The 10,349-nt window shown below is 41.3% G+C and overlaps 1 protein-coding gene across 1 annotated transcript; it reads right to left on the bottom strand.

Moving 5' to 3' along the window:
• Window positions 1–6,017: 6,017 nt before the first annotated feature.
• On the bottom strand, window positions 6,018–6,926 carry LOC308377696 (coxsackievirus and adenovirus receptor homolog; the record flags this gene model as incomplete). The annotated part of the gene is made up of 1 exon (XM_080854435.1): window positions 6,018–6,926. One exon carries the CDS (start codon window positions 6,924–6,926, stop codon window positions 6,018–6,020), a length of 909 nt encoding a protein of 302 aa, XP_080710561.1.
• Between the last annotated feature and the right edge of the window lie 3,423 nt (window positions 6,927–10,349).

Here is a 10,349-nt window from a genome sequence, read left to right as displayed (position 1 = left end):
CGGACCTCAATGACCTGTGCAACAGAGCGGCAGTTCAACTGAGATGGGAGAAAGAAAATGTACACCCTGCACCTGACGCATCTCATGCAGTTGTCACAGACCCGGCTGTTAATGTGGAGGCTACTGTCTACCACAATGGGACACAACAAACACTCAACAACAAAACTGCAAGAAAGTCCCTCCTGAACATTAAACAGGCAGAGGCAAAACAACATTGGACTGGACTGAGACTGCAGGGTAAGTTGGCATGCCTTGACTTTGCTGACCACTCCGTCTCACATACAGTTTACAGGAATGCTGCTGTAGGAGAGGACATCCTCTGCTTTACTGTGAAAGCCAGACTACAGGTGCTGCCAACTAAGTACAACCTGGCATTGTGGTACCCGAACAACCATCATCCACACTGCATAATGCACTCCAATCCCACCCAACATTTAGAATCCATTGCTCATATTGTCAATGGATGTAATAAATACAAAGGACTTTGTACTGCACGCCACGACCGCATTGTCGACCTCAACACCCCTGATGTCTTTTTCTTGGACAAGGTTAAAGAGAGGTAATAATCCTGGAGGTAGCCTGTATCTATGACCTCTACATGGACATAGCCTTCCTTGACAAACTGACCAAATACCAGCCCATTGTTGCTAAAATAAGAGACCTAGGCTATACATGCAAGCTGGTAGTTTTGATATTTGGAAGTCTGGGGCATGTCCATAAGCTTTCGGTCAGTGGTCTATGACTGGCAGGACTTAGTAAGAGGCAATCCAAACAACTAGTCAAGTTCTGCTCTGTATCAGCTGTTATAGGTAGTCTTGCTGTTTGGCGTAGGAGATGTTTCTTGTACCCATGAGTCACTAAGCTGTATTTAACCTCTGAGAAATGTTTTAATCCTTTCTGTAAAGAATATGATTGGTGGATTCAAATAAATAATTAAAATGTGTGTGTGTGTGTGTTTATGTTTTTGTTGACTTGAGTCATAGCTCGATCTCAGGCTGGCAGAGTTAAACAGATCAGGGCCCTATTCGGCGTTGCTCGCTAAGCGGTTAAGCAAGCTAATTTCCAGGCTAAAATAAAAAACGCCTCTCTTTTTGTTTAGACGAAGTAACTTTCGATAAATCACCATAGAAACCAGAATCAATTAGCACTAACCTGCTCCAGCGCAGGCTAACCTAAGTGTAGCTGGATAAGCTTGACACAAACCCAGCAAAAGGAGGGATCCCATTGACCAAGGAGTCATATTAGATAGTTTGATTAGCGTAGGAAGAGAGTTCTTTGCGATCACCAAGATCCATTATTCCATCATGATGAGTTCTTGTATGAGCGTTACCGATTCAGCTGACAAGGAATAATTAATTGACAAGACCTTCTCGAATCATCTATTGCAAACACCACAGTCGAATATTGACTGTTTTTTGCGATTGGTACATTTTTGGGTAACACTTTATTTGAAGGTAAGCGTCATAGTAGCGACATGACACTGTCATAACTGTGATATGACACAGTCATGAACGTGTCATAAACATTATGTCAATGTCATTAACGTTAATGACTGCTGCCGTTAAGTGTCATTCGGGTTTTGTCATGACAAGTTGACATTGTTTAGGTTGTCTTGATTATGACAACTTGACATTAATCAAAGTGACATGACCAGAAGTTGTCTTTGTCATGACAACTTGACAATACATTTGTTTGGGATGTCCTTATTATGACAACTTGACATTAATCAAAGTGACATGACCAGAAAATTTCTTTGTCATGACAACTTAACATTAGCAAAATATGCTAATATCTATTTTTGTGTTTATGGCAAGTTGACATAATGATTATTATAATTATATGTGCAAGGTTACAGACTAGTCCAACACCCAAACACTCTTCTTCCTCAGCCATGCCTTTGAAATCTGTGCCCAAGTTGAGCCTGGTTGACATAAACCACATGATTTGGATAAAGAACAGCCTTTGACAAGCTAATATTTCCTGTTCTCAATCAGCTCGCTAAACTTAATGTGCTAAAAAGACAATTGATTAACCTAGCTTCAGTCCTACGCCGAACAACAGATCACTGATTATACCATTATACCTCAGCTCTGATTAATTACCAATGAAGTAAACAATGAATGATTAAAAATACATTTTGCACCAAACACACACACACACACACCACATCTACAGCAGAAACCTGCATATTAGCAAATACACACACACAAACCTTAAGTTTACCTACCATATATGTTCTTCATAACAGTTTACTAAAGTTTTTGAGTCCAAGGTAATAATAGTTACAGCAGGCTATCAGGTGTTTAGCTTACATTGTAAGAACTTATCTCTGGTCTCAGGTTCAGGAGGCAGAACACTCTGAACTTTAATCAATGTGGAGAAATAGAAACTAGAATGAGAGCAAACTCTCCAAAATATTACAGCAACTAATAATGACAATTCCAATAACAGCAATAAACCCAGATCATAAACAAGATCTTTCTACTCATATGAACCAAGTGGGCAAAGGTGATTTGCATTGCAAACATACATGCTTGAAATCAAAGCAGAGGAAACATATTCCAGACATTTAGCTCATAAATAAAACAGTTAAATGTTTTGCATGCTTCCAGAAGTTTCCCAGTCTCTCTGCCTTTTATCAGGTGAAGCAGTGTGTCACTGAACTGACATAGTGCTGATTTATCTTGATGGGTCACACATAGACTGAGAAGTCTACAGGCAGAAGGCAGAAGAGGGGAAACATAGAGTAATATACTCAAACAGAAGTCACTAATTCATTCCTTTGGGAGAGTGCAGTATGAATGGGAGTGAACAGCATCAAGTGATGAGCGACAGTGACCCCTAGTGGCAACATCTAAGACATTTATTTTGTATCATTGCCTAACACAGAAGGTGAAAATGGTTCCGTTTTCAATCCAGCAAGTAATGATGTATATTTTTTCCTAATGTGTTCATAACATGGTTAGGTGTAAGTATAGGGGTATACGGATTAAAAAAACGACCTCTTTTACCCCCTACGATCATTTTTGGCTATTTTAAACACATTTGAGTCCTTAAACCCCGGAAGGAAAGGTCGTAGAGCTTGAAAAGAGGGGTATAGGGATAAATACTACCAACCGGCCATGACCGGTCTAGGAGTATAGGATGAATGCGTAGGCCCAATGGGTAATTCAGGTTTTCTGGGTAATGTAGTGTTTCAGGGTTAGGTTTATGTGTTAGGGGAATAAAAATACCTCCATGGAGCCCTCACGAGCCCCATGTAGGATACTTTTGCGCACGGGCACAGGCTAATCTTCTACTTAGGTGAAGTATGCTGACATGTTCACACGTGTTGGATGGTATAGAGTTGGTGGTATAACCCTTCAACTCTAGCCACCATTTTAGACATTCCCTTATCAGAAAGAAAAGAAAAAGAATAAACACTTAAAGAAAACACACTGTATTAAGCTGGTCATTCTAGCGAGGGGATCTGGGGTTATGTATTATAATGGGGCCGATATTCTAATGGGGTAGCTATTATACTGGGGGTCCAATATGTAACCCACTGATGGTTAGGGTTAGGGTTAGAGTATAGGATGAAAGCGTACCTTGATAGGGTTAGGGGTTAGGGTTAGGGGTTAGGGGTTAGGGTTAGGGGTTAGGTTTATGAGTTAGGGGAATAAAAATACCTCCATGGAGCCCTCGCGAGCCACATGAAGGATACTTTTGCGCACGGGCACAGGCTAATCTTATAGTTTGATGAAGCATGCTGACATGTTCACAAATGTTGGATGGCAAAGAGTTGGTGGTATGACCCTTCAAACCCTAGCTACCATTTTAGACATTCCCTTCTCAAGAGAAAAAGAAATAAACACTTGAAAAGAAAACACACTGAGTTAAGCCGGTTATTAGAGTGAGGGAATCTGGGGTTATGCATTATAATGGGGTAGATGTTCTGATGGGGGTCCAATATGTCCAATACTGAGGTTAGGTTTAGGGTAAAGATCTGGTTTAGGGTTATGAAAAGAAAGTTATTGAAATGAAATGGCACTATGGGTTAGGGTTAGGGTTAGGGTTATAACCACGTTGGCACTCGGTGTAGCACTTCTGGAATTTCATGTAGCCCACTTGGAGATATCGGTAGTCTCTTTGGAATTTTTCCACAAAAGCTACTTCACTTCCAAGGTTAGCGAATGCAGTTAGCGCATCAGATGTAATGTCAATGGATGCCTCCAAATCCCGCGCACTTCCAAGTAGAAACTCTGGAATTCCAGTTAAGGACTAAGTGTTCACAGAAATTAACAAAAAAAAATTAGGAGCTACTTTTAGATTTTTGTTGTTTATATTTGTAACTTGTTTCAAAAATTAAGACATTTAACTATTTTTTTTCAGTCTTTGAAAGTTGCTAGTGTGATACCACCAAATGGCCACAAGGGGGCATAAATTCCCCATCAGAAGTTCCCGAATAGCACCAGGCTGCCCTTCCGCAGTATTAACTGTATGTTTTCCCGACTCTAGGTGCTCATTTCCCCGCAAACATTCAGTAAAGGCTCCCTGCCTGGATGTGAGGTAGTACATGTGGAAGTAATGTAATATATATGGCAGTTCAGGTTGCCCTTCTGGAGTATTAACCGGATGTTTACCCGACTTAAGGTGATCATTTCCCCGCACATATTCAGTAAAGGCTCCCTGCCTGGGTGTGAGGTAGTACATGTGGAAGTAATGTAATATATATGGAAGTTCAGGGTACCCTTCCGGAGTATTAACTGGATGTTTACCCGACTTTAGGTGCTCTTTTCCCCGCAGACATTCACTAAAGGGTCCCTGCCTGGGTGTGAGGTAGTACATGTGGAAGTAAGGTAATATATATGGAAGTTCAGGTTTCCCTTCCGGACTATTAACCGGATGTTTACCCGACTTAAGGTGATCATTTCCCCGCACACTTTCACTAAAGGGTCCCTGCCAGGGTGTGAGGAGGTACATGTGGAAGTAAGGTATTATAAATGGAAGTTCAGGTTTCCCTTCCAGAGTATTAACTGGATGTTTACCCGACTTTATGTGCTTATTTCCCCGCAGACATTCACTACAGGGTCCCTGCCTGGGTCAGATGTAGTACATCTGGAATTAAGGTAATATATGTGGAAGGTCAGGTTTCCCTTCCGGAGTATTAACTGGATGTTTACCCGACTTTAGGTGCTTCTTTCCCCGCAGACATTCACTACAGGGTCCCTGCTTGGGTCAGAGGTAGTACATCTGGAAGTAAGGTAATATATATGGAAGTTCAGGTTTCCCTTCCGGACTATTAACCGAATGTTTACCCGACTTAAGGTGATCATTTCCCCGCAGACATTCACTAAAGGGTCCCTGCCAGGGTGTGAGGTAGTACATGTGGAAGTAAGGTATTATAGATGGAAGTTCAGGTTTCCCTTCCAGAGTATTAACTGGATGTTTACCCGACTTTATGTGCTTATTTCCCCGCAGACATTCACTACAGGGTCCCTGCCTGGGTCAGATGTAGTACATCTGGAATTAAGGTAATCTATGTGGAAGGTCAGGTTTCCCTTCCGGAGTATTAACTGGATGTTTACCCGACTTTAGGTGCTTCTTTCCCCGCAGTCATTCACTACAGGGTCCCTGCTTGGGTCAGAGGTAGTACATCTGGAAGTAAGGTAATATATGTGGAAGGTCAGGTTGCCCTTCCGGAGTATTAACTGGATATTTACCCGACTTTAGGTGCTCATTTCCCCGCACACTTTCACTAAAGGGTCCCTGCCTGGGTGTGAGGTAGTAAATGTGGAAGATAGGTAATATATATGGAAGTTCAGGTTGCCCTTCTGGAGTATTAACTGGATGTTTACCCGACTTTGGGTGAACCTGAAGTCCACATCATGAGCACCTCATGGAGTGAAACTCTTTGATATTATATTTTGTGTTTTAATACAATTAATTTCATTTTCAAAGATATTTGAAAGACAAACAAAGTAAGTTTTTGTTCTTTTTTTTTTATTTTCTCATTCAAGTCAAAGTAATTTCTCATTTTAGAGGTCAGTGGTGCTGCTTGTGACATTCACATTGTCTGTGATGGCTAATCTTCTGTGTTTCGGGGGACTTGCATCCTCTCTAATGTCATTTGCGGTGTCTTCTTCCACCATTTCCTCCTTGCACTTGTAGCGGTGGTAGACACTGAAGGTGATCACAGCAAGGACCAGGAGGCTGCTCACTACTGTTCCTGCTACCATGCCAACCATGGAAGGAGGAATAATCTTTAGTTCCAAAAAGCAGCCCTCCATTCCAACCCGGTTCCTGGCAATGCAGCTATAGGTCCCTGAATCCCTCTCTTCTGCTACTGGGATGTGGAGCGTGCCTGCAACAGCATCCAAGCGGGCAGAGGATGGTAGCGTGTAGGGTCCGGTGGTTCTCTGCCAGTTGTAGTCGATGGGGATTGCACCTTCCAGGGCATTGCAGTGCAACACCACATTTCTGCCCACCTCTTCAGTGCCCTTTGTGTGACAACTTGGCTTGGAGGGAGCATGTATCACCCGGAGGATAACCGAAATTCTTTGGATACCAGGGACCTTCTTCACTTGGCACCTGTAAGTCCCAGAATCTGAGGGTGTCAGTAGTAGCAGGTTAATGGAGGCATCTCCTTTCCTTGGATCCATTGAAATGAAGTGGACCCTGCCTTTGAGTGGCACGTAGTAGTTGTCATAGATCTGCCCGGCGGAATACACAATGATTACTGGGTCCTCTGTTAGTCCAGGGTTAGACAGCCGAGTCCACTCAATTTCCAGAGGTCCAAGGTCATCTGGGGCGAGGGTGAATTGGCAGTCCAGTGCTGCGCCTCCTCCAACCGCCTTCTCCACAAGTTTCTTGTTGGTCGAGTTGATCAGGACGCTGCTACATTTGACGGTCAGCAATAGTAATATTTGGAATATTTGCCAGTCCATTGTTGGGTGCCTTTGGATTCATCCCCCTTTTATATGTTTCCACAGGCTTGCAGACAATAATTTGAACCAATTCATTTGCTCCAGTATTTATACCAATAACCAATAGATTTGCAGGATGTAAAAATAGCAAGATGACGTAGGTGAGCTAAGGCTATAAATACTGCCATCTCTCCATTCAAATCCATACACACTGCAAGAATCGTTATGTAGCGGATTGACAAAGCACCGACTAGGACAAGCCAAATCTTGAACCAGACCAAAGAGAAGCTGGAGGAAAAGCGTGAAGCTGGAAAGGAAATCTTGGTGAAGAAATGTCAGGTATGTGGAACTTTTCACTCTGTGTTTAAGTCATTATGTCCAAAAGTTTTACTGTAAAAAATATTAATGAAATTCTATACTACTGTCTGGCTTCACCACAGTAATAGTGCCTGTTCATGTAGCAGTTCCCCCAAATATACCGATTGGCCGCCCAGATGTGGAAGAAATTGGAGGGTCCTGCAGGCAAGTTTAGTTCCTCTTTTCTATACTGATATTGTGCATATTACTAATCAATTTAATTTGCCACTATTTTCACTAAAATTATTCATTTTTCTTGCAGATGCACCTGTGGCAATCCGTGTGACCTATTCACACTGTCTTTGGCGGCAGTCCTGTTCGGCCTGCTGCTAATAATTTATTATATAATATTGGTCATAGTATACCACAATAAAAAATAAAAAAGATTGCTGAAGTTGTCATGTCTTTAATTCACCTTTGCATCCATAAAGCTGGCCAAGGCTATTAACTGTATTAGATGAACATAGTGTAGCTTTCCTGGATGTTCATGTAATTGTTTTGGAACACTGTGTAGCTTTTCTGGAAGTTCATGTAGTTGTTTTGGAACACTGTGTAGCTTTTCTGGAAGTTCATGTAGTTGTTTTGGAATATTGCGTAGCTTTTCTGGAAGTTCATGTAGCAGTTTTGGAACATTGCGTATATTTTCTGTTAGTGGATGTGATTGGCCTATTCAAATTAGGAGGCATAGTCTATTATCTGTTTGAATAGCAAGATGACGTAGGCAAGCTAAGGCTATAAATGCCGCCATCTCTCCATTCAAATCCATACACACTGCAAGAATTGTCATGCGTCATCGGATTGAGAAAGCAGAGACCGGGACAGCCTATTATTGCCATGTGAAGAGAAGCTGGAGGAAGCTGGAGGAAAATCTTGGGTTGTCACCGGTTAATCTGAATAACCAGCTAGATAACTCCCAGAACATGGAAGAGGTAAGTAGAATTCTTGGAAGTTGATTGTTCCACATTAACTATACATCACAACGTGTTGCAGTTCCTTATCACGTGTCTGCCTATTCTTGCCATGTGAACCAGACCGAAGAGAAGCTGGAGGAAAATCTTGGGTTGTCTCTGGTTAATCCAAATAACCAGCTAGATAACTCCCAGAACATGGAAGAGGTAAGTAGAATTCTTGGAAGTTGATTGTTTCACATTAACTGTACATCACAACGTGTTGCAGTTCCTTATTACGTGTCTGTCTGGACAGGTACACATAACACCTGATGAATTAGAGGACCAAGAGACGTATATTGAACTCAAACCAGTTTTTTTAGAGGATGAACTGGATGAGGAGACCCGGTTCTCTCAGATCATTCCACCTTACCAGGAGCCCAAGTCCAACGTATTCCATACAGTAAGTAGAATTTATGGATGTTGCTTTGTCGGAATTGACCCTATTTTTACAGCGTGCTTTAGTTCCTAATCATTTATATTTTGCACAGGTTGAGAGTGCAGTTACTGACAGCGACTCAGAGATGGATGAACTTGACAACATTCTGAGTAATACAGATTTCTCCAAGCTGCTGCAAAAAAGGAAAAGTCCTCCTCTGCCCCTTACAAGACCTCAAAAGAAAAAGATCCCTGAAAAGAAAAAGATCCCTCAAAAGGCTTGCAGGATTCAGAAAACAAGAGCGGTTAAAAGAAAGAGCAAGAAGGGAGAAGAGGGCGATAATGGGAAGAAAGTTACAGTGACAAAGAAGCTCCACTCTGGCAAACAGCTTACTGCCAAAACGTCTAGAAAGGTAAGGTATGACCTGTGGAGGTAATAATATAATTAATTGATTGAATTCACTTGGGTTACTGCTTAATAATTGACCTCTTAATCTTTACAGCGTGAAAGGAGAAGGTTGTGCTATTCACCAGAATTCCTAGCAATGCTCAGACTGGCCTTCCAATTTGACATCCAGAAAAAGATCATCAGGGTACGGAGTATTCAAAACACCCTTAAAAACAACCCAGCACTTCTTGGAATGTGCAAAAAGATGAATGTATCTGTTGAAAATGTTCGTAACAGACTTCGAATTATGGTTAAGGAACGAGATTGATGTACACATATTTCATTAAAATGTTTGATTGGTGATTGCTGAAGTAGTCATGTCTTTAATTCACCTTTGCATCCATAAATTTGCCCAAAGCTATTAGCTGTATTAGATGAACACTGCGTAGCTTTTCTGGAGGTGAACATAATTGGCCCATTCAAATTAGGAGGCGTGCCAAATCAACTGTATAAATAGCAATAATTGGCACTTCGTCATTCATTTCCACAATTGCGACCATGAAGGTAAGGACATATCTCATCATATCTGCTTATTCTGAAAACGCATGTAGTTCTCTTGGAACGTAGCGTAGCTTTCCTGGATGTTCATGTCATTGTTTTGGAACACTGAGTAGGCTTTCTGGAAGTTCATGTAGTTGATTTGGAATATAACGTAGGTTTTTTGGAAGTTCATGTAGCTGTTTTGGACTATTGTGTAGCTTATCTGGAAGTTCATGTAGTTGTTATGGAATATAATGTAGGGTTTTTTGGAAGTTCACGTAGCTGTTGTGGACTAATGTGTAGCTTATCTGAAAGTTCATGTAGTTGTTTTGAATTATTACGTAGCTTTTTTGGAAGTTCATGTTAATGTTGTGGACTATTGTGTAGCTTTTCTGGAAGTTCATGTAGTTGTTTTGGAACACTGCGTAGCTTTTGTGGTAGTGAACATAATTGGCCCATTCAAATTAGGAGGCGTGCCAAATCAACTGTATAAATAGCAATAATTGGCACTTCGTCATTCATTTCCACAATTGCGACCATGAAGGTAAGGACATATCTCATCATATCTGCTTTTCTGAAAACGCATGTAGTTCTCTTGGAACGTAGCGTAGCTTTCCTGGATGTTCATGTCATTGTTTTGGAACACTGAGTAGGCTTTCTGGAAGTTCATGTAGTTGTTATGGAATATAATGTAGGTTTTTTTTGAAGTTCACGTAGCTGTTGTTGACTTTTGTGTAGCTTATCTGAAAGTTCATGTAGTTGTTTTGAATTATTACGTAGCTTTTTTGGAAGTTCATGTTAATGTTGTGGACTATTGTGTAGCTTTTCTGGAAG

Source organism: Sprattus sprattus (assembly GCF_963457725.1).
Source record: "Sprattus sprattus genome assembly, chromosome: 16".
NCBI lineage: Eukaryota > Metazoa > Chordata > Actinopteri > Clupeiformes > Clupeidae > Sprattus > Sprattus sprattus.
Note: the sequence above shows the minus strand (reverse complement) of the source record. Positions and strands in the feature narration are given on the sequence as shown.